At 51.9% G+C, this 22,986-nt stretch overlaps 2 protein-coding genes across 2 annotated transcripts in view; one reads left to right on the top strand and one right to left on the bottom strand.

The window, feature by feature from the left end:
- Positions 1-7,186, bottom strand: part of MATN4 (matrilin 4) — a 21,338-nt gene extending 14,152 nt beyond the window's left edge. The window contains exon 1 of the mRNA XM_068149862.1: positions 7,124-7,186. The gene's annotated coding sequence lies outside the window, so the exon portion shown is untranslated. The remainder of the gene's footprint in view (positions 1-7,123) is intronic.
- The window catches only part of RBPJL (recombination signal binding protein for immunoglobulin kappa J region like), a 23,094-nt gene extending 108 nt beyond the window's left edge, over positions 1-22,986 (top strand). Inside the window, exons 2-13 of the mRNA XM_068150429.1 lie at positions 6,676-6,747; positions 7,089-7,167; positions 16,657-16,782; positions 18,461-18,531; positions 18,713-18,828; positions 19,620-19,794; positions 20,162-20,299; positions 20,825-20,934; positions 21,035-21,175; positions 21,694-21,849; positions 22,068-22,171; positions 22,587-22,986. Coding sequence (XP_068006530.1) covers positions 6,676-6,747; positions 7,089-7,167; positions 16,657-16,782; positions 18,461-18,531; positions 18,713-18,828; positions 19,620-19,794; positions 20,162-20,299; positions 20,825-20,934; positions 21,035-21,175; positions 21,694-21,849; positions 22,068-22,171; positions 22,587-22,860 — 1,562 coding nt within the window. The 3' untranslated portion in view covers positions 22,861-22,986. The remainder of the gene's footprint in view (positions 1-6,675; positions 6,748-7,088; positions 7,168-16,656; positions 16,783-18,460; positions 18,532-18,712; positions 18,829-19,619; positions 19,795-20,161; positions 20,300-20,824; positions 20,935-21,034; positions 21,176-21,693; positions 21,850-22,067; positions 22,172-22,586) is intronic.

Raw genomic sequence — 22,986 nt, 5'->3', positions numbered from 1 at the left:
TCCAGGGCACTTGCATCCCTCCCTGCTCTGCCACTTGTCTGTCTGCTCTGCCTGCCAAATGCTGAGTCTCAGGAAAAACAGCCGCTTCAGGTTTCAGCATGGCCTCCTTGGCAGCTCTCTGCTGGCTACAGGTCAGCAGAAATGGTCTGAATATTCCCCTTCATCTGCCCAGCTCAGACCTGGGCATATTCTCCCTCAGACAACCCAAAGGACAGAGCATGGCAGGGAGCAGCATGAGGGACACAGCTGACTCTAAACCCTTCTTGTTACAGGGGTGGGGGCTTTGTATATTGAATTTGGGATGGGAAAGAGAGACAGAGAAGGGGTGAAAGGCTCAGGTGGTAGCATTGCATTCACAGCCCTGGAAAACTCCTGATCATAGTGTCACAAGAAAGCAAGCAGGTTATGGACCGTGGCGATGGAGTTATGAGCCATGTCTCAGCCACAGCCACATGTGAGATCTCATTCATCTCTGCACATGAGCCATTAGCTGAGATTTCTGTTATTGGCACAAAACACACAACTCCAGGCACCTGCCTGGGCTTGGCAGACCTTTGGCATGTGGTGGGATCTGTAGCAGCAGCCCTGCCCTGGCACCAGACCCTGTGAGCAGCCAGGACAAGGGATTGTCATGCATTGCAAGGAGTGGGGAACAGCTGGGAGCCTCTGACCAGAAGCAAGGCTGGAAGGCTGGCCCATGCAGCATCTTGTGCACAGGAGAAGACATGCACAGCTTGCCTGGGCATGCATGGCAGAGGTGCACAGCACTTATGCCACATGTGCTACCAGCTAACAGCACGTATTTCTGTGCTGGAAACCTCGGCTGATGGTAGAGCAGCCCTAGACATGATTTTCCTGAGACTCACCCACCTCACCTGCCTCTCCATGTACCCTGCTTTGCTCTTCAGGGGTATTCTTTGAGGACACCCAACCAGGCAGTATTGGCAGGTCCCAGATCAGTGTTATTTGAAGGAAGTGCCAAAAAAAAAAAACCCTCCAAATAGGCTCAAGAGCCTGAACACAGACTCCTTGTGCTTAGGACACCTGAGCCCTGCCAGTACAAGAGCAGAAAGACAGGAAGAGCTTGCCTCAGGCTGGAGGATGGGGAGACAGATGCTCCTGTCCTCAGCAGGACAGCAAATCGTCTTTCAGGTCCAAGGAAAAGGCTGTCCAAAAAGTGCACAGGGGACCAAGAGAAGATGCCTGAAGCATGTCTTACCCCAGACACAGGGGGACAATGAAGCAACCAGAGCTATTTGAAGAGATACAGACAACTTACTGGAGGTGCCTCTTGACTTTGCTGTGGAAGCCCTGAAGAACCACTGGGATGTTATCCACCTATTTGCAAGACCTTCAAGACATGTGAACAGACATGTGAGACAGCCCTGGAGCTGGATCCACCCTCTCCTGGAGGGTTTCCCAAAGGTTGCTTTCTCCCAAAACAATCCACAATCTTAAGGTGATGCCACAATCTCAAGGTTCACTTCCCTCCCTGAAGCAGGTGCACAGTTCTCAGTGGTGCCTCTGCTGCCCATGAGCCCTGAATCCACCCTCAGGAGCATTTTACAGGCAGTGTTGTCCTTGTGCTCAGTCGCAGTTCCATCAGCTCAGTATTCATCCTCCATAGAAGCTGGGTGACAAGCTGCAAATCCCACCAGAGAGGACAACAATGTAGTTTTCAGAGAAAGGAGGAGTCAGGGAGCACAAGCAGGTTGAGACTAGGGAAATGGCATGAATTTCCAGCCCCACACATCTTTTCCCCCACCTCTTTCTAAGAGCTGATGTGTCCTTGGTTCTACCCAAATATATATGTGGGAGAACAGGAGCAGACTCTTTCCAGGACATCACAGCACTCTCTGGTTACAATGCTATGGCAACTTCACTGGGCCAGGTGCCACCTGGAAGGACATGTTGTTTGAAGAAACAGGGCTGCGTTTCTCGAAGCACTGATGGCTCCAAACCCAACAGGAGTGAATCAGCAGGACTGCTGGAACAGCAAAACCTTGCTAGGTGCAGAAAAGACTTCACTATATCCCCCCCACTCATCCCCCACCAGCCAGTTCCCCATTTTATGGGATGCACTCCTGCACTCATGAGGATTAGCACATTACTGGGGAGAAGGAAGCTGGGTTTCTTGTCCAGGTCCTTTTGCAGGCTATGACACCTTTGTCTTACAGCTCATGGACTTCACATCATCCAAGACCCAATAGGCTTACACTATGAGATAACATTTGAAGTCCCCTAGGGAGAGAAATTCTGGGTGTAGGAATGGGCAGAGCATCACCTTTAGAATAGAATAGAATAGAATAGAATAGAATAGAATAGAATAGAATAGAATAGAATAGAATAGAATAGAATAGAATAGAATAGAATAGAATAGAATAGAATAGAATAGGTTGGAAGAGACCTTCAAGATCATTGTGTCCAACCTATTGTTCTCCATGTTCTCCATGACACCACACAGGGTCTTTCTCTACCACCCATCCATTCCTAAAAGACTTCCCAATGCTCTGCAGCTCAGCTAGGAGGAAAGTCTCTTGTCTGCTGATCCATGTTGTACCAGGGCTGCTGTGGCAACAACTGGCAAGAAGAAATGCTACGTTCACTTGTTTATCAAACACAGCCTTTTGAAGTGTGTTAAAGATCTAGCCAAGAGGAAAATGTGGTCAGCCAATTCCCCTTGTTCAACTCATGCTATCAAGAGATGGTTCCTATTTCAGGACTGCTGGTGGCACTTCTCTCTTCCTCTCTGTTCCGCTCAAAACCTTAATGCTGCACTTGCCCCCTGAGCTGTATGACAGGCACACTCAGCCCAGTTCCTCACTGGTACTTTAAGCAAAACAAGAGGAATCTAGGAACACTTTTAGATTTAGATGAAGAGTGATCAGCAAGGGAAAGACCCTTCTTACTGACTCTCTTTAAAACCCAAATTCTCTTCTGCAAACAGGCTCCTGAAAGACAGCTGAGCTGAACTAAGACACTTCAGTTTTGGACTGAAGGAGGTCTGGGCAATCCAGAAGCTGAGGCAGCAATCTATTGCCTAAGTTATTGTTAAGGGAGGAAGGTGTTAGAGAGCATTTTTTTTCCCCCCAGAAATATGCATATTGAACCACAAAGGAAAGAGAAACTGCCCAGAGCAGCTCCTGGGCTGGTGCAGAGTCTGTCAGCTGAGCTCCTGATGCTGTAGAGCTGGTACCTCTAAGCAATGAGACTAGCAGGACAACTGACTCCCAGACCTGCTGGGACCAATATCCCCAGCTGACCTCCAGCAAGTTTACATGGCACAGACAACCACAGGCAGCTTCTGCTGTTTCAGCCCCACAATCATCCATCCATTGCCTGACCTCCTTCTCTAAATCTTTATATCATATTTCTCACTCTGGAGATGTGACTCAATGTGTTGGCATCAGGAAACCTGCCAGGAGAATATTCTCGTGCCTCTCTCCGTTATCCTGCCCATCCTGCTATGTGTTAATTGAAATAGCAGAAAGCGAGGAGAGTCTGGCAGCTGCAGGAAAGCACGCAGAGACTTCTTGGCTCTCCTCGAGCCAGGGAAGCAAGTTGGTTGAATTCTTTTCAGATGCTTTTCAAAGTGAGAACCCCAAATGTTGCACAGGAAACTGTTCTCACCTAACTTCATGGCTGCCATGTCCCTCTGAGAGAAGGCAGCAGAAAACCTACTCTTCCAGCATGGGGATGCTGTCACATCATAGAAGATGCACCAAAGAATTTCCACCAGTGTCACAGTATGGAAACCTCCTGTGAGACCTCCCCAGGGAGTCAAAGAAGTATTTGAGGCCGTGGCTGAGGACCACTTGACCTCAAGCTCACTCCATATGAGGCAGCCTGTGAGCAACTAGTTGAAATCATCTATTGCATTTATGGAGTTCTTGCCAAAAGTGTCTACAAGGTTTTTGCACCCGGGACAGAACGGGGAACAGACCAAGGTTGCTTCAGCAAGGCTTTCAGGCCTCATCAGCCTCTTCATTACATGGGGAACCAGAGACCAGGAGTGTCAAAGCCACTTGCTCAAGACTGTGGGAAGCCTCTGTCAGAGCCAGGACTCAGACTGATTCTCCCACCTGCATTCTAGAATGAGGGCACAAACTCAGCCAGGGTGAAACAAGGGCACTTTGGACAGAAGAGGGAACACCCAGATGCGTTTCAGGAAACCTGGGCAAAGAGCAGCCACTCTCAGCTCATCATCTGCTGTCAGCAGATCTGCTCCTACCAGTTGGTTCCAGACTGACTCACAGGTCACTGACCTCCTATGGGCCTGCAAACTATGACTCAAAATTCCTGAACTTGAAGTGTGACAGCCCAGAGACATCAAGGCCAAGGTCTGGAATGAAACTAAGTTACTGCCACCTCTCTGCAAGGGCCCACAGCTGATCCTTACAGGTGTCCCAAATGGGCACCAGAGGAACCAGGTTAGTGATGGATTCAAACATAGAAGCAAGGGCTTGCAAGGTGAGAAAGCAGGAGTTTGCAGGCAAAGAGAAAGTTACAAGAGAAGACAGATCCAGCCTCCAGTAAAAAATACCAGGAAGGACAAGTTGCTTGAGAACCACAAAAACTTCAGACACAGGATCAGGCCCAGCAGCCTGGGGGCATCCTGCATGGAAACAGTGCCATAATTGTGCACTGAGTTCTGGAGCCTCCTGCACATGTGCCTGCCACTTCTCTGCTTTAACAGAACTGGTTTAAAACCCTTTACTTTTAGTCAGGGTGGGAGAATGAACTAAAAATGTTCCTCAGTACCTGAAGGTACATCTGTGCTGCAAGTACCTGCAAGGGGTGACACTGACTAGCCCACAGCAGGTACCACAAAGCATCAAGTCCAGGTCCCCGTGCCTGGTTATTCCATGGAGCCCTTACAGCAGCTGCCTGATCTCCCTCCCAGCCCGCGGAGCTCAGGTGATCAATTTGCTATTGTTTGGGCCCAAAGTGGAGGAAACAGCTAAAGAGAAGTAACAACGAGTGGCAGGAGCTGCTTGGCCTCCTGGCACAGCTGGAGGAGACGTGTGTGACATCTGGCACCAGCGGGGCTGCCTGGTTCTGGGCGAGTAGCTGTGGTTTCTGAGGTTCCTTATAAGCAGCACTCCGTCATTTTTTTTCTGCTGTGTTTTTCCTACGTCTCATTTATTCACTCCCGGCAGGGCCTGTCTGTAGCTCACATGTGCCTGTAGACACAAACCCTACTTATCTCCCCCTCCACGTTCCAGCCCTGTCCATGGGGCATTTGTAAGTGGCATTTTATGAGCAGGGAGTTTTGAACAAGGCAGGCACACTGCTCCCAGAGCAGCCGACAAAGGGGCCCCTATTGCACACTTTAAAGATGTTTAAACAAAGGCTCCTCTAGAAAAACCTTTAACCCCTAAAGCCAAGCCCAAGGGAAACGCTACATTAGGAGCAATCTGTGCACAAACATCTCCTGTGACCGCAGATTGCCTACAACAGGCTGCCTTGTTGGCTACATCTTTGCTGTTTCCTACCAGGGCAGCTCCTGAGCCCGGTTTGTCCCAGTCACACCAAATGTCTTTAATTCTTCAAGACAAAAGGAAGTTACAATTTACACAAAAATCAACCACGGCGTTTTCCAGTTGGATGCAGCAATGCCCTGCCTGCTGTGGTGGAAAATGTCACTTTACTACAAACACTGAGATCTCATCCATGATTTCCAGACAGGAATTTGTGTTTTGGAGGAGGCTAAATTTATCCCTATCCTGGTGGCAAACCCCAAGGCTGAGATCTGACAGCAGATTTCCCCCACGCTTTCTGATGCTATCAAATGCCAATCTACTGAATCCCTGCAGAGATCACAAGAATCTGCTTGTGAAATGCTGCTTGTACCGAGGCCCTGCACACTCTCTGCCTGCAACCAACTACCGCTCTTGGAAGTAGGGGGGGGAGGGAAATCATCTTCACTACTCAGAAAAGCTACAGAGGTCCCACAGGGAGGACTTCAGAGTGACTTTATAAATAAACTGGTCTTGACTGAAGCAAAAGTCATTTGGGATCAAGCAGAAGGGGTGAAGTTTAGTGCCTCATCTCAGAGCTGGGGCTCTGCCAAAGCTCCTTTCTTGGGGCTCTCTTCCCCCGCAGTCCCTGCAGATACCCTGCAGGTGGCTTCCCCTGAAATGGGACAAGCCCGTTTCACCACCAACCTCTCCACTGACACCAGCTGCTGCTCTGCAGCCCTGAATCCGAGATGGAACCAGCAGCTTTTTGCCCTGCAAGGGTGGAATGAGGGGAGACACTCCAGCACAGCACACACCACCCCATCAGGTACCTGCTCATCTCTGCATACCTGGAATGGCTGCATGTCAGCACAAATACAATGAGCACAGAATAATCTGATTTTCTAAACAAGTTTTCCCACGTAACTGCTTGGAACAACAGTGCCCAGAGCTGATTTTCCCAGCTGGAACACTTGGAATGAGGAGCCAAAGGTGGGGGATTGCTTGTGCAGACATATTTATAAGTATGCACAGACCCAAATTCCCAGTCTTGCAGAGATGGTGCAGGACAAACCCAGGGTACACTCCTAGGATCTCAATCTCCTATCACTCTGTAGCCTCACCCAGGTGTCCCAAGGCTTATTATTCCTTGTTAAAAGAGATCCATGAGTGTATAAGCAGGAACCTGCACAAAAGGTGGGCAAAAGGTGAACAGAGCAGGAAAGCTGTGACACCCAGCAGTGGGGAAGAGTTTACAGCCTCTGCAGGTCACTGACAAATAAAGCAGGTACCATATCCTCTTACTGCCCCACCAAAACGTACCGCCCCAGTCCAGCCCGCTGTGCTCAGGGGCACAATTGCTGGCACCGGGGCAGAGGGACAAGGGCATATGAATGGGGAGCTTTGGTAGGGCTCCAGCTTTTGGAAATAAAACCCACGTCAGAGGCTCTGCCCTTACCCACCCCGAGCTATGCTTTCTGCTCTTCGCTCCCATGATCGCTGCCCCTTCTCTGCCCTGCAGCAAATCCCCCCGGAGGCTGCTTACCCCGGCGGCACTGCCGGGCTCTGCGGACCGGGACCGGGCTCAGCGCTCCTTTCACCCCGCTCCTCTCTTTTCCCTCCCCACAGGGCCGGCGGCGGGACCCGCGGAGCCCCTCACTCACCCGGGCCGGCCGCGGAGCCTCTCCCCACCGCGGTGCTGGGCTAGGTAGGGCGAGCGCGAAGCGGTGCGCGGAGCTGCGAGGTGCGGGGCGCAGCGGCAGCAGCGCTAGGAGACGGCAGGGCCCCGGCGCAGCATTTTAAGATGCGGGGGGAGCGGGAGGGGGGAGCAGGGGGGCGGGAACGGCCGCCGCGCCCCGGCCCGGCCCCGGGGCAGCACTGGAGGATGGAGCCGGGAGTTGAGGGGGGGGTGTCCCCAGAGTGGAGGCGTCCGTGGGGTCCCGCCTCCCCTGGCTCCGAGTGTCCGGTCCGTGCAGGTGTCCCGCAGGTGGAGAGGGAGCCCGGCGCGGACTGGACAAGCCCTTCCCCGCCAGGAGCTCACCGGCCAGGGACTGGCTTGCTGTTGGCTTGCTTTCTTTTATTTTTTACTTTTCTTTGATTCTTTTTCTTTTGTTGTTTTGTGGTGTTGTTTTTTTTTTTAATATATTTTTAATGGTTTTATTAATTTTCCCCTTTATTTTTTCGTTTTCCTTTCTTCCCCCTTTTATTTATTTTTCCCATAGTTTTTATTTTTCCAAAATTAAATTACTTTCTTTGTTTAGCCTTTTATTTTACCCCACTTCTCCTTTTCTTATTTCCTTTCCTTCTCCTTTCCTTTCTTTTCCTTCTCCTTTCCTTTCCTTTCCTTCTCCTTTCCTTTCTTTTCCATCTCCTTTCCTTTCTTTTCCATCTCCTTTCCTTTCCGTTCCTTCTCCTTTCCTTCTCCTTTCCTTTCCTTCTCCTTTCTTTCTCCTTTCCTTTCTTTTCCTTCTCCTTTCCTTTCTTTTCCTTCTCCTTTCTTTTCCTTCTCCTTTCCTTTCCTTCTCCGTTTCTTTCTTTTCCTTCTCCGTTTCTTTCTTTTCCTTCTCCTTTCCTTTCTTTTCCTTCTCCTTTCCTTTCTTTTCCTTCTCCTTTCCTTTCTTTTCCTTCTCCTTTCCTTTCCTTCTCCTTTCCTTTCTTTTCCTTCTCCTTTCCTTTCCTTCTCCTTTCCTTTCTTTTCCTTCTCCTTTCCTTCTCCTTTCCTTTCTTTTCCTTCTCCTTTCCTTTCTTCTCCTTCTCCTTTCCTTTCCTTTCCCTCTCTTTTCCTTTTCCTCTCTCTCTTTTCCCCTCCTTTTTTTTCCTCCTTTCATCTTCTTCTTGCTGTAGGAGTGCACCTGAAAGCCCCATAAACTCAGAACACCCTGGGAAAAAGAGAGTCCAAGCTTAACATCCATTTGAGCTGCAGTGCACTGGGAGTTTAGAGACCTTTGCAAGTAGCAGCTTCAGTGTGGGGAGGTGGGTTTGAACTAGGAAAGTGCAGACCAGAGCTCTGAGGGTTGTAAAGTCTCAGGCTGAACTTCCAGCAAGATTAACTAATGCTGGCAATTGTGATGATGGAGATCATAGAATCACAGGGTTGGAAGGGACCTTCAAAGGTTATCTAGTCAAACCTTCCTGCAGTCATCAGGGATAGCTAGGGCAGGTCGCTTAAAGCCCCACCCAATCTGACCTGGAATGGTTCCAGGGATGGGGCATCTACCACCTTTCTGGGCAACCAGGACCAGTGTCTCACCACTCTCAGTGTAAAAATTCCTTCCTTCTACCCTGTCTAAACCCCCTCTTCTCAGACACCCTGGAAAAATACCTTCCTACCCTCCACCTCTTCTCAGCACTTACATCATCTAGTGGTGGTAGGAGCCACCTTCAGTGTTTTCTAGGACTATAGTCTCGTGCTTCAAAAGCACTTGCCTTCCCCTGTGTACTAACATCAACAGCTACATGAGAACAGAGAAAGGAAACCAGTGAATCATCTGCATCATGTGAATTTTCTTGCAGGCAAGTCAGTATTGTGTTATCAAACACAACACCTTTGGAGGGTGATGATGCTGCTGGGATGAATGCAAAGGAACCAGGAACATGCCTAGGGTGCCCACCCCAGCTGGCCCCCGAGTGCCCTTCAGATCTCAGGGTGTTTGTGCCTCCTGGTCTTGGCTGGTGTTTGCTGTTGGTGTGGTGGCTAAATCCCCCAAGCCCAGAAAAGGCTGAATCTCACTTGTGTGTGCGGTGAGGAAAATACAGGATTTATAAATACCCGTGGATAGATGAGGGCTTGTGGCTTGGGTTGGTCTGGATTAAAGGAGGTATTGAAAAATGAGGGAAGCCAGAAACTGCCAGCTTCTCATTTCTGTGACTTCTAATGGCTTTTCCTTTTGCATAAACCTTGCATTGAGTCCATACCCACCAGCCCTGCAGGCGTTTTCTCCCCTGTCCTGTGCAAAACACAACCCAGACCTCTAAAAGGGATATTTTTTATTAGGCTGTTTGGTTTCCCCAAGCCAAGGGAGGAACAATTGCCCTCTGTGGCAGCATGTCCCCAGCAAGCTGCAGGGCAGCCATCTCCTGAGCAAGGCAAATGGCAGCTCCTTTGGGGGGAAAAACCTAGCAAACTAAATCTCTGCACCTGAACTCAGTCTTACCTGCACTTGAGGACACTGTTACCATCTGTTAAAGCTCTTGCATACAGTTGACTTGAAGATCCAGCTCTGAACAACAGCTGCTGGGATTGTGTTTTGACCTCCTGAGTTGGGTACTTTCATTCCCAGGGGGCCAAAAAAAAATGGATTCCCTTCTCTGAGCTGAGGAATGTCAGTGAACTGTGAAGCAAGCAGTGCAGAAGGCAAATTGCTTCTCCCAGTACCCATCAAGTGCTTTTTCTGGTCAGCAGTTGCCCAGGGGTGCACATATAGGTGTGGTAGAACTCCCCAGCTTGGTCTGCCCTCCCAGAGCAGGAGGTGATGTTAGGGCAAGGATACATCCCACACTACAGGGACATATGGCCCAGTGGCAGGGGAAAGCTGCAACGGCCCTATGGCTGGGTTGTCTCCTGTGTGTGACACAGGCAGGGACCATGCCTACAGCAGAGTGGTCAGGGGTGGCAGCCCAAGAAGGAAGATGTGATGCACCAAACTGTGGTGCTCTCTGCTGAGAAAGAGCTGATGGTATATGGCCCTGCCTGACCCACCAGAACCAAGGAAGGGGAAAATCACAGAATAGCTTGAGTTAAAAGGGATCTTAGAGATGACCTAGTTTGAACTCCCTGCCATGGGCAGGGACATCTCCTCCTAGACCGGGTTGCTCAATATATTTCCTGGCTACAGGCAGGACAAAGTGCTGAGTGATGCCCCCCACACTCACTGCTGGGAAGGCAAGGGCTGGTTTTCAGCTGTGATGTTAAACTCAACTCTCCTAAAATCAGTGATGTGACTGCAGGGTCTGACCCTACCAAGGCCTTTCAGCACCTGCCTGAGTTCCCTGACTGCCCACCTGAGGCAGCCCTTCTTGAGATCAGGGAATCACAGAATGTTTTGTGTGGGGAGGAACCTTTAAAGGTCACCTAGTCCAAGTCCCCTGCAGTCAGCAGGGACATCTTCAACTACAGCAGGCTGCTCAGAGCCCAGTCCAACCTGACCTGGAATGTTTCCAGGGGTGGAGCATCTACAACCTCTCTGGGCAACCTAGGTCAGTGTCTCACCACCCTCAGTGCGAAAAAAATTCTTCCTTCTATCTAGTCTGAGTCTCCCTCTTTTAGTCTTAAAACCATCACCCTTTGTCCTGTAGCAACAGGCCCTGCTAAAAAGTCTGTCACCATCTTTCTTATTGGCCCTTTAAGTACTGAAAGCCACAAGAAGGTCTCTCTGGAGAATTCTTTTCTCCAGGCTGAACAACCCCAACTCTCTCAGCCTATCCTCGCAGTGGAGGGGTTCCAGATGTCTCATAAGTTCTGTGGCCTCCTTTGGACCCACTGAAGTAGGTCCATGCTATTCTTATGCTGGGTAGCTCAGAGCTGGACCAAACACTGCATGTGGTGTCTCATTGGGGTCAAGTAGAGGGGCAGAACCACTTCCCTTGATCTGCTGGTCACATATGTTCCAGCTGTAGGTCTCCCATGAAGAGCATACAGGGCACTCCTCCTTCTCTGGTTCATTTATCATAGAAGAGGGCACAGTGTCATGGTCAGGGCTTGCAAATATCCACATGGGTGCCCAGGTGTCTCCTACCTCCAACACCAGGACAGAGCCAGACCAGAGATGCACCTCAAAGCATGCTCACACCCTCTCCTGGGGCACCTAAAGCAAGAGCAAAGCCATGGTAGTGAGCAATGCCAGGCTGAGCAGGGAAGGAGAGAGGCTCCCAAACATCAGGGTAGGAGAAAGGTGGGGGCTGCCCCCTTGCTCCCCCCCTGCTCCCACATAATGCCCAACTGTGTGCGAGAGCAGGCGAGGCCCAGCCCCGACCTCAGGCTCTGAAAAAGAGGCTTTTAGTGTGAGCTGTGAGAGGCCAGCCCGTGCTGTGCTGCTAACATGACACTGAACTAACACTGCACCGCAGCCAGAGCATTGGAATCATTTAATAGAATGAATGTCAGAAGTAGTGAATAATTCCCTGTAACCCTGAGGAGCCTGCTGGTGCCAGAAGGAGCCAAGTGGGTATACAGAGCTGCCTTAGCAATAGCTCTTTGACTCTCTGAAGGCAAATATGAACCAGATGACAGATGCTGGGTGGTCGCCTCGGTGGGCAGAATGGCAAGCACTGTGCAGAAGTGCATCACCAAAACAATTTAGCCCACAAATTTGGAAGGCAATAGCCGCAGACAACAGACACAGAAAAGAAAACCAAGTTCCTAGGCAGTCATTCCTCCAGTTAGACATCAAACCTGAAGAACTGGGGTCTGTTTACCTGCCTCTGGCATGCACATTCCCACTTTGAGCAGTAAAGAGCGTGTGGATAATCATTCCAGAAGGCTCTTTAGTGAGCCCCAGGCAGGAGCTCCTGTGCCCCTGGTATTAGGTATGGATGGCAGGGAGCAGCAATGCTGGCTCAAGCATGGCCCTGCCCTGAGCCGGTGCAGGGGGAGGCTCTGTGGAGCAGGCGATGCTGCTGACCACGCTGTCAGCACACGTCTTCATCCCCAGGCCTTGGCAATTTGCTCCTGAACACTCCCTGCTGCTGCCTGGCCTCAGTACCAGCCTGTTCCTTACTCCACTGATGGCTTAATGGGAGATGCTCCCTCAGCAGCCCAACAGGGATCAGTGCTGCCCAGGCAGACTCCACACCACACAGATGGGTGCTGGTGGGCACATTGTTGCTGGTGGGTGAAACTAACAGGGATGGAGTATCACAGTATCACAGTATCACTTAGGTTGGAAAGGACCTCGAGGATCATCGAGTCCAACCTGACACCGCAGACCCCATGACTAGACCATGGCACCAAGTGCCACGTCCAATCTCCCCTTGAACGCCTCCAGGGTCGATGACTCAACCACCTCCCTGGGCAACCCATTCCAATGCCGAATGACTCGCTCGGTGAAGAACTTCCTCCTCACCTCGAGTCTAAACCTTCCCTGGCGCAGCTTGAGACTGTGTCCCCTTGTTCTGGTGCTGGTTGCCTGGGAGAAGAGGCCAACTCCCTCCTGGCTACAACCACCCTTCAGGTAGTTGTAGAGGGCAATAAGGTCACCCCTGAGCCTCCTCTTCTCCAGGCTAAACAATCCCAGCTCCCTCAGCCTCTCCTCATAGGGCTTGTGTTCAAGGCCTCTCCCCAGCCTTGTTGCCCTTCTCTGGACACGCTCAAGTGTCTCAATGTCCTTCTTAAACTGAGGAGCCCAGAACTGGACACAGTACTCAAGGTGCGGCCTAACCAGAGCAGAGTACAGGGGCACTATGACCTCCCTGCTCCTGCTGGCCACACTATTCCTAATGCAGGCCAGAATGCTATTGGCCCTCCTGGCCACCTGAGCACACTGCTGGCTCATATTCAGGTGGCTGTCGATCAGCACACCCAGGTCCCTCTCTGTCTGGGAGCTCTCCAGCCACTCCGACCCCAGCCTATAGCTCTGCATGGGATTGCCATAGCCAAAGTGCAGCACTCGGCACTTGGACTTGTTGAAAGCCATCCCATTGGACTCTGCCCATCTTTCCAGTCGGTCGAGGTCCCTCTGCAGAGCCTTTCTACCCTCTAATTGACTAACATCTGCCCCTAACTTTGTGTCATCTGCAAACTTGCTGATGACTGACTCTACCCCTTCATCCAGATCATCAACGAATATGTTGAAGAGGACAGGGCCCAGCACTGATCCCTGGGGGACACCACTGGTGACTGGCCTCCAGCTGGATGTGGCACCGTTCACGACCACTCTCTGGGCCCGGCCCTCCAGCCAGTTCCTAACCCAGCACAGAGTGTAGTGGTCCAATCCACAGGCTGACAGCTTAGTCAGCAGTTTGCTGTGGGGGACGGTGTCAAAGGCCTTGCTGAAGTCTAGGTAGACCACATCCACAGGCCTCCCCACATCCACCAGGCGGGTCACCTGATCATAGAAAGAGATCAGGTTGGAGAGGCAGGATCTGCCCTTCCTGAATCCATGTTGGCTGGACCTGAGCCCTTGGCCATCCTTCAGGTGCGCAGTTATTGCTGCCAGGATAATCTGCTCCATCACTTTCCCTGGCACTGAGGTCAGGCTGACTGGCCTGTAGTTTCCAGGTTCCTCCATCCGACCCTTCTTGTGGATGGGGACCACGTTGGCCAGTTTCCAGTCATCTGGGACCTCACCGGTGAGCCAGGACTGGAGGAAAATGATGGAGAGTGGCCTAGCTAGCACATCCGCCAGCTCTCTCAGCACCCTAGGATGGATCCCATCTGGTCCCATGGACTTGTGGATATCCAAGTGGCTCAGCAGGTCCCGAACTAACTCCTCATGGATTTCCAGGGTATTACTCTGCTCCCCGACCCCAGCGCCCAGCTCCGGAGACCACTCGTCCTGAACTCCTGCCTTGCTGTTAAACATTGAGGTAAAGAAGGTGTTCAGGACCTCAGCTTTATCCTCATCCTCAGTAACTGTGTTCCCCTCCAGGTCCACTAGGGAGTTCAGGCTCTTCCTGCCCTTCTTCTTATTGTTAATATATTTATAAAAATGCTTTTTATTATCTTTGACTGAGGTGGCCAGCTTCAGTTCCAGCTGGGCCTTAGCCTCCCTAATTTTATTCCTACATAATCTAACAGCTTCCTTGAACATACCTCGAGAAGCCTTCCCCTCCTTCCAAAGGTGATACAGCCTCCTCTTCCCCCTTAAATCCTCCAGGAGCTGCTTGCTCATCCAGGCTGGTCGCCTTCCCCGCCGGCTTGCCTTCCGGCACATGGGAACCGCCAATGTGTGGGACACAAGCACAAAGCTTTGCTCCTCCTTTTGAATACTGAATGATGAGACTCACCAGGAAAAAATTCACACTCCAGCCTGGTCCTCCCCTGCTCTGTGCTCATTGTTTCAGCCAAGGGAGAAATGCCACTGAACAGCAAGGTTTACACTTTTCCCTGTGTGGCACAAGTGTAACAAAATACACTGGCTCAGACCAATGTAGAGCCTTTTCCTCAACCTATTCCCACACTGATCCTGGGCACAATCAGTTCTGTGAAAAAACCACACCACCACCACCACCAGCAGCAGCAAATCCAACGAAACTTTTGCAGAGATTCCCAACTGGTGCTTGTAGATGAAGGGAACAACAGCAAAGGGGGCTCAAAGCTGAGCTCGCACCATTGCTTGGCAGCAGAGAAGTCAGACAGCTGCATAGTGCCATTATGGAAAAGGATTAAATAACTTTCTTATGGGATCTCTTTGGCTGTGCAAGGGTACAAACTGCTCAGTAGGTAGAATGGCTGGAGTGAAGCTTTACAGCAAGACTAAGTAACTCACCTTGGAGTGGACACTGGTGGCATACTAGTTGATAAAGCTCATCTTCAGAGTGCTGGAGAAGGGACATTGCAGCCTTGTGATGGAGGGTTGGAGGGAACAGACCAGCTTGGCACAGGAGCTGTTAAGGGTGATCTGAAAGTCTGTTTGGCAAAGGATCTCCTTCTGCCCTGCCATGAGAGCCATGAGCAGTGGCTGAGCCCAGAGCCGCGTGCTGGCGGCAGCACTGGTGCTGCCATGGGGAGCGGAGCTCATGCTCTGCAGTCAGGAATGGGCTTGTCATGGCCACAAAGCTTCTATTTCCCAGGCACAGAGCAGCAGCTAATGCTGTGGGTAACAGTGGCACCAGCTGTAAATCGGATTCTGGCAGAGCTCTGCTGATTTATGCTGCCTGGTGGTCCAGTTAACAGGGCTAGGGTGAAGAAGTGAGAACAAGGAGGCAGGAGATCGTGTCACCCCTCTAATAGCTGAACACAGCAGTGATGGGAACATCTGTGGAGCTCAGAGTGTCAGGTCCCCTGGAAATACCCAGAGGAGACACTGAGTGAATGCTTGCTACTATAGGAGATGTGTTTGTCTTCCAAACACAAGGAGGAGAGCATCAGCTCCATCCACAACATGGGAAAGTTGGAAGTGAAGGCATATATATTTAAGGCTAATTGTAACATGGATCCTTGAAGCTGTTAAGGGCACAGCCTCTTTAAAACACATGTTGCACTGGGAAGAGCAAAACTGGCTGATGAACTCTTGTTAGAGGCTTCTTGGGATGATTGCTTGCTGCTTCTCTCACTGGGTGCTTGCTATGGTCTCTGAGTACAGCAAGAACACACCCTAGCCTGCCTTGGGTTGTTTGGCAGGAGCAGAGTTACCTCTCTTCACACATCTGATTGTTTATATCCCCAGCTGTTATCCATTTCTAGCCCATTTTAGAGGAAGCCATGGTTTAATGGTGATGCTTCACTGCATACCTCTTGCATAATTTCCCTTGGGTGGCCATGGCTGCTGCCCCCCATCCTTACCCATCCTCTGAGCAATCCCCTAGACATGTCCACAGTCCCTGACTGCTCTTTCCTGGTGTCTCTGCTTCCTCTCTCATCCCCCATTCTTTCACACATGTCCCAGCTGGCACCTTGGGCTTGAACTCACCTCATCTCTCTCCAGCTGGTTAACGCCCGACCTACTAACTTAGCAGTCAAATGCTTGCTGCTTGGGAACTCCTTCTAGTTAATAGAGCAGAAAGAATCAGCAAAACCATCCAATTGCTAGGTCTCAAAGAAAAACACAGCTATTTTCACCCAACAGCCCTTGCAAAAGCCAGGAGCAGCTCCTCCCTGCATGACAGCTCCCCAGCTGCACTCATGGCCCAGCACCAGTGTTTCCCAAGTCACCCAGAAGCCAAACATCAGCAAGTATATCAGAAAGGAAACAAATGAACACTCAGTTAGAGCAGTGCCTCCATCCCAGGGGACTGGGAGTCTTAGAAATGCACACTTCAGAGCTGTAAAGATAGTGCCCTGTGTGTGTTTGGGGGCAAAGTGGTAAAGCAGTTACTCAGTTCTCCAGACTCTTCATGTTTTGATGCCAGCCCTGGTGTTGCAGCAGCTGAGATGTTCTCAGAGTGCCAGCGATTTCCAATGGGAAAGCCTTCCCTCCTTCCCCACCCTGTCAGGCTGGACATGGAACAACCTCTAGGCTCCATCCTCAGTGCAGGGCTGGTGGGGCAAGGTTGGATCCCTGTTCTTGTGTTCCAGTGCTGGGGGACCTCTGCCTTGTAGATCTAACCCGTACCAAACCAACCTGCTTCGAGACAGTGTGCGAAGGTACCTGCAGCTGCCAGCAGACCAGACGGTGCTGATACTGCACGCGAAAGTCGCCCAGAAATCATATGGCAATGAAAAAAGGTAGGAGACAGTTCCAGCTTCTCCAACAGCCACTTCCAAACCTGGCTACCTAAAGCTGGAGCTCAGCCTTGTGAGACTTCTTTGATCTAACCTGGTGAAGCAAATAATTAACATATTCCATCTCCATCCACTTATGACTTCTTTGCCTCCCAACCCAGCATTTAGTTCTTCACGAACCAAATAAAGACATTAAGCCCCACCTTAAGCATCCATCCCATTTAGGCATTCCTAGTGCTTGGGCTTCTGCCATGAAGTACTGGAGAGAAGAAAGATGAGTTAAAGAAGGAAAGATACCATTCAAATCTTATCCCCCCAACAATGAAATGCTGAAGATAAAGAGGAAAGGTTGGTGTTTAAGTGCCCAGGAAATCTTGTGTTAACATCTGAACGGCCTCAGCAGGAGCTGGGGCATTACCAGCAGTGCCCAGGGCCTCCAAAAACTGCTATTTTTGAGAATCCTTCCCTTATTGCAAAACCAGCTTGAGGTTCTGGCTTCAATCTCCTAAATTACTGCCTGGGGGCAGTGACGTCAGAATGTGGCACTGTAATATAATTAATCCTTCATTAATCCTTGTGATATAAATAATCCTCCCTTATTACTGAGTGTGGGGCAGCTGGGAGGTGACCAGCCCTACCTCTAGGGTGTAACCCACCCAGATCCCAACCACCCCTGGAGACAGCCCTAGGCTAGGCTGGCTGTGCTTGCAAAGTTCCCATTGTGTCCAGCCTCCCTGCAGTAGCTGCTGGACCATAGGTAAAGGTTTATTCTGGGATGGGGTCTCCCAGCCTGACGTGAAACCCTCAGATTGCTGAGCCTTTGGGACAGCCTCTTTCTCCTGCTCAGATGCCAGGTATGGAGAGGGAGAGAAAAACAGCAGAGAACTCCCAGGTTAAAGTGTAAAGTGCTGTTTCTCTTTATGATAGAAGGCAGGAGCCTGTGCTGTGGATGACTTGTTTAAATAAACCCCAACCCAGGACCTTAAGGCTCTGAAATATCCAACCTCTGCATTGCTGTTTTCTCTGCTCATGCTTTACCCAGTATGAATAGGGGATGAATTTGCACCATTCACATGAGTGCAAGGACAGTGGAAACCCAAATAAAACACAGGAAAATAGGTTTCTAAAACCCTGGCTATAGATTTATTTGCATTGGGCTCTGAATCTGGCTGTGAATGCAAACTCTGTTCTCGACCCGCTGAAACTCCCAGCCGGCAGGCGGGCAGAGGCAGGGCCCCAATCCTGCCTTGGCTCAGGTCAGGGGGAACTGAGGTGCCCTGTCCTCCCCTCCTGGGGCTATCTCAGGGCCAGTGAGCTGGTAGCCATCAGCAGCACCAAGAGATCATAGAATAACAGAGTGGTTTGAGTTAGATCATCTTGTTCCAAGAACCCTGCCATGGGCAGGGACATCTTCAACTGAACAAGGCTGCCCAAAGCCCTATCCTTGAACACTTCCAGGCATGGGGCATCCACCACCTCTCTGAGCAAGACCTGCCCATGCTCCCCAAGTCTGGAAGGTCCCCAGCCCCTCTCTGCAGCACCACATACCTCCCAGGGGACTGCTCCTGGCACCAATGAGCCTCACTGAAGGTCTCGACTCTCAGTGTAGTCATCCCATCAGCACCAAGGACCTTTGCTGGATGCTGAAGTGCAGCAAGAGAATATTCTCTTGTCTCTGCAGGTTTTTCTGCCCTCCACCTTGTGTTTACTTGAGTGGGCCAGGATGGAAATTGAAACAGGAGCAGATAAAAGGTAAGAGCTGGGCAGGGTCCCTGGGCCTCTCTTCTCAAAGCTGCCTTCCACCTCTGCCAAGGGGAGCATGACCCAGTTTATCTTGGTCCCCACCAAACTCTTCTTTCCCTCTTGAGACTGAGCCCTCAGAGGTCCTAATGCCTGTGTAGGGGCTGAGGGGTGCTTCTCCCTGTCTCCCCAGCCAGGGACCTGGGAGAGGCAGGTTTCCGGGTGTGCGGGTACATGGGACTGGACAGCATGGGCAGCAGCTTGATGGAGACCCAGAAGCTCAGCTTTGAGGAGCAGCCAGATGCAAAGGTAAAGCTCACAGCGCCCTGAGCTGAGATATCCACAACCTGGGATGTGACATCAGTCCCTTCCTTGGGATGCTGTGGTCCTTCTTGCTCTCCGTTCCTGCTGTGTCCCCCTGCTGTGGCATGTGTGGCAGCTGAGCAGCCAGGCAGGGTTCTCAGCCTTGCAAAGAGCCTTGTCTCTCTTTGGCACCACCTTTTCAGCTCGACAGCCCTGTGGCAGGCAAGCTGCCAAAATCTGCACCACTCCCTCAGCCCCACTACCTTCTCCCAGTGAACAGCACTGCTGACTGTCACAAAACAAAAGCTCAGCCTTTCATTTGCAGATGAACAGCTCAAAACCCCCTTGACTGATCTTGAAGTTCAAGAGCTTCTGCAGAGCTCTGGCACTTTTGATAGGCGAGAAGAAAAGAGCAGAAAAAAAGTATTATCTGGGGTCCCTGAAGAGTTCCAGGTCTGAGCCAGGCCAGAAACCTCACAAAAAGAGCCTTTGTCTGAGGCACAGTGAATTGGCCAGGATGGTGGGGAAGCCATAAACCCAGGGTGATTTCTCATGTTCTGTGGGATAAATCACACGTGAACATTCATTTCCATGAAGAATTCTCTGCCCCCAGTGTAAATAAAGCCTCTGCTGATCCCCAGCTCTTCATTCCACCTGTAATAACATCTCTGGTCGTTGCTCTCTTTAAATGAACCCAGGGCTCTTTGAAAGGGCACTATTATGTCCTGGTGAGGAGGGTGAGCAGGGCTGGTGGGGCTGGGCTGGAGCTGCCAACAGCCCTCCTCTGCTCTTGGCAGGGCTTCAGCTGTGCCAAGGCGCTGTACATCTCGGATGCGGACAAGCGCAAGCATTTCCGCCTGGTCCTGAAGCTCTTCTTCACCAACGGGCAGGAGATAGGCACCTTCCACAGCAAGCTGATCAAGGTCATCTCCAAGCCCTCACAGAAGAAGCAGTCACTGAAGAACACAGACCGTGAGTATGGGGACGGCTCTGCATGAAGGAGAGTGGGTGCAAGCCCCGGGTGGGATGCTCTGAGTGCTCACAGCTTGGTGCCAGAGCGGTCCAGGCTGGACCATGGGCACCCCTAAAAGAGGATGGATCTGGACATACTGATGTCTCATTTCCAAAGGGTTCACCCATCACAACATGTTCACCCTGATGCCAATGTGCTCCCCACACCATGGGCTTCACCTGCATAAAGGCAGCCGCAGAGGGTGCTGGCTCTTGCCAGGCTGGTTACACCGGGAACCAGGACTTCTCCTCCCTTGGTTCGACAAAAGCCATATTTGCAGCCACACAGGAACCTGGCAAGCACTAACCCAGCCCCCTCTCCCCACAGTCTGCATCTCCTCAGGCTCCAAAGTCTCCCTCTTCAACCGCCTGCGCTCCCAGACCGTCAGCACTCGCTACCTCTCTGTGGAGGGGGGAGCCTTCATCGCCAGTGCCAGGCAGTGGGCAGCCTTCACCCTGCACCTGGGTAAGGACCTTCACACAGCCATGATGCTGGCCATGCCCAAAGCTACTAGCCTCCAGTTCTGGCTCTCCTGCAAAGCCAGTTCTTGGGGGTGAAAGGGGTGGGAATTAGCCTGGGGATGCAGGAACCTGGTTCAGGTCTCACCTCTGCCTGGCGTCCCTGCTGTATCTCCGGAGCTGAAAGCATTTTCCCACTAGCATTGAGGGCTAGCACATTCCCTGAGGGCACACGGGATGTGACCAGGGCAGTAAGAGCCGTATTGATCTGGAGGTTCACAAATCCAAGCAAGTAACTTGCCTCTTGCCTGGAAGAGTCCAAACCCCGGCAGCATCCTGCCCACGTTGCCTCCAGTGATGTCCCTGTCCTGCTGTCCGTGCCGGGCTCCCAGAGAGCAGTGGTATCTCCAAGCAGAGAATCCAGTAAGAAAGCACCAGCAGCCCAGCCAGACCGGTGCCAGGCAAGGTGGAGCAGGCTGATCTACTCCCCGGCGGCTCGCAGCAGTGACTCTGCCTCTTTCCTTCCCGAAAGCCGACGAGCACCGCTCCCGGAGTGAGTTCCCGCTGCGGGAAGGGTACATCCGCTATGGCTCCGTGGTGCAGCTCGTCTGCACCGCCACCGGCATCACCCTGCCTCCCCTGGTAAGCCTCTATCCTGCTCCTAGCTGATGGGCACATAGACCTGGCCTCTCCGTGCTCTGAGCAACAGGCACCATGCCGGGATGCCGCTGCCGCCCCGCAGATCATCCGGAAGGTGACGAAGCAGTACGCCATGCTGGACGTGGACGAGCCCATCTCCCAGCTCCACAAATGTGCCTTCCAGTTCCAGGGCAGCGACCGCATGTACCTGTGTCTCTCCACGGAGAAAGTGATCCAGTTCCAGGTACAGCAGCACGAGGAGGGGGTGAGGATCCCGGGGGTGCTCTCCGTCCTCTCTCCAAGTTCCTCTGTGCTGCTGCTGGTAGGGGAATGAACGTGTCACCAGGATGAGGTTTCCAGCAAAGCCATCCTAAGTAAGGTCAGAATCGCTGCAAAGCCATCTGCCTCCAGCTTACCTGCTGCAGTGGGGACATTGTCACCTAGAGAAAAGGAAGGGATTTTTTACACTGAGAGTGGTGAGACACTGGCCCCAGAGAGGTGTTGGATGCCCCATCCTTAGAACCATTCCAGGTCAGGTTGTCTGGGGCTCTGAGCACCCTGCTCTAGTTGCAGATGTCCCTGTTGACTGCAGGGAGTTTGACTAGATGACCTTTAAAGGTCCCTTCCAACCCAAACCTTTCTACACTGAGCAAAGCTGTCACTTGCTGCAACTAAGACACTGGGGGCAGAAGCCCGGCATCCTGGCCCTGGTCATCTGCTACCCCCACTGCAGTGTGCTTGGAGCTGTCACTCTCCCCACAGGCATCTCCTTGCCCAAAGGAAGCCAACCGGGAGCTGCTGAACGATGGCTCTTGCTGGACCATCATTGGCACCGAGACAGTGGAGTACACCTTCAGCGAGAGCCTGGCCTGCATCCACCAGCCTGTCAGCCCTGTCCCCCTCATCACTGCCCTGCAGGTAGGCTCAGCACCTGCCACAGGCCACTCTCTGTCGCCTGCCTCCATCACAGCTTCTGAGCCCTTGCACCCACACTCAGTGCCTCCTAGGCTTGGGATGCTGTGGGAATGGATGGGTCTGGAGTGCTGTGGCTGGGACAGGATGCACAGGGAGAGCATCCTAGAGGAGAATGCTCATCCTACCACGTAACACACTGCCCTGCTCTCTGCCTGGCACAGCTCACGGGCGGTGGGGACGTGGCCATGCTGGAGGTGCAAGGGGAGTACTTCCACACACACCTCAAGGTCTGGTTTGGAGATGTGGAAGCAGAGACGATGTACAGGTAACGTGGCTGGAGTGGGGACACGGAGCAGAGGGGGAATGGCAGCTGGTTTGGGCTGTGCTAGGCAGCTCTGGTAGGGATGTGGCTGCTGACCTTGGGGACAGGGACACCTGCACTGCCCATTCTGGAGGGCCAAGCACAGGCATTGTAGGGAAAGGCAGAATGAGTCTGGCTGGTACCTGCTCCCTGCCCTAGCTGCAGTCTGGGGATAATGGTAGGTACAGAACAACAGGAACCTCAGGGGGCTGCAAACCACCAAACAAACCTTGCAGAGAGGAACCAGAAAGGAGAAACCAGCCAGAGGTTTCATGCTGAGCTCCAGGCTGGAAGAGAAATGCTGACACTCACTGCCAGCCACTGCTGTGAGGGACTCTCCTTGGTTAATAAGTGTTTTCCTCTCCTGCACTGTTCCCAGGAGCCCCAAGTCCCTCATGTGTGTTGTCCCTGATGTCTCTGCCTTTGGGAGCGACTGGAGGTGGCTGCAGTACCCCATCACAGTCCCACTCCTGCTGATCAGGGGTGATGGCCTCATCTACTCCAGCTCATTCACATTCACTTACACCCCAGAGCAGAGCTTCATCCCAGGACAGCAGGTCCTCTCAGATGTTCCTCAGGACTCAGACAAATTACTTGATAGCATCCATCAGGAATTCACCAGGACCAACTTCCACCTCTTCATGCAGAACTAGCAAGCTGAGTCTTGGCCTCACTGCTGGCCCTGGGGAAGGGGAGCAGCCCTGAGCCCTGCTGGGGTTCCCTAGCCAAGGCTCAAGGTGGCCCTGCCAAAGGGTCCTCCCCACACCTCAAATGCCCAC

The sequence above is a fragment of the Melanerpes formicivorus genome, unplaced genomic scaffold, assembly GCF_026170545.1.
Source record: "Melanerpes formicivorus ecotype bairdi unplaced genomic scaffold, bMelFor1.0.p_v2 SCAF_19, whole genome shotgun sequence".
NCBI lineage: Eukaryota > Metazoa > Chordata > Aves > Piciformes > Picidae > Melanerpes > Melanerpes formicivorus.
This window is presented reverse-complemented; position numbering and strand designations above follow the sequence as displayed.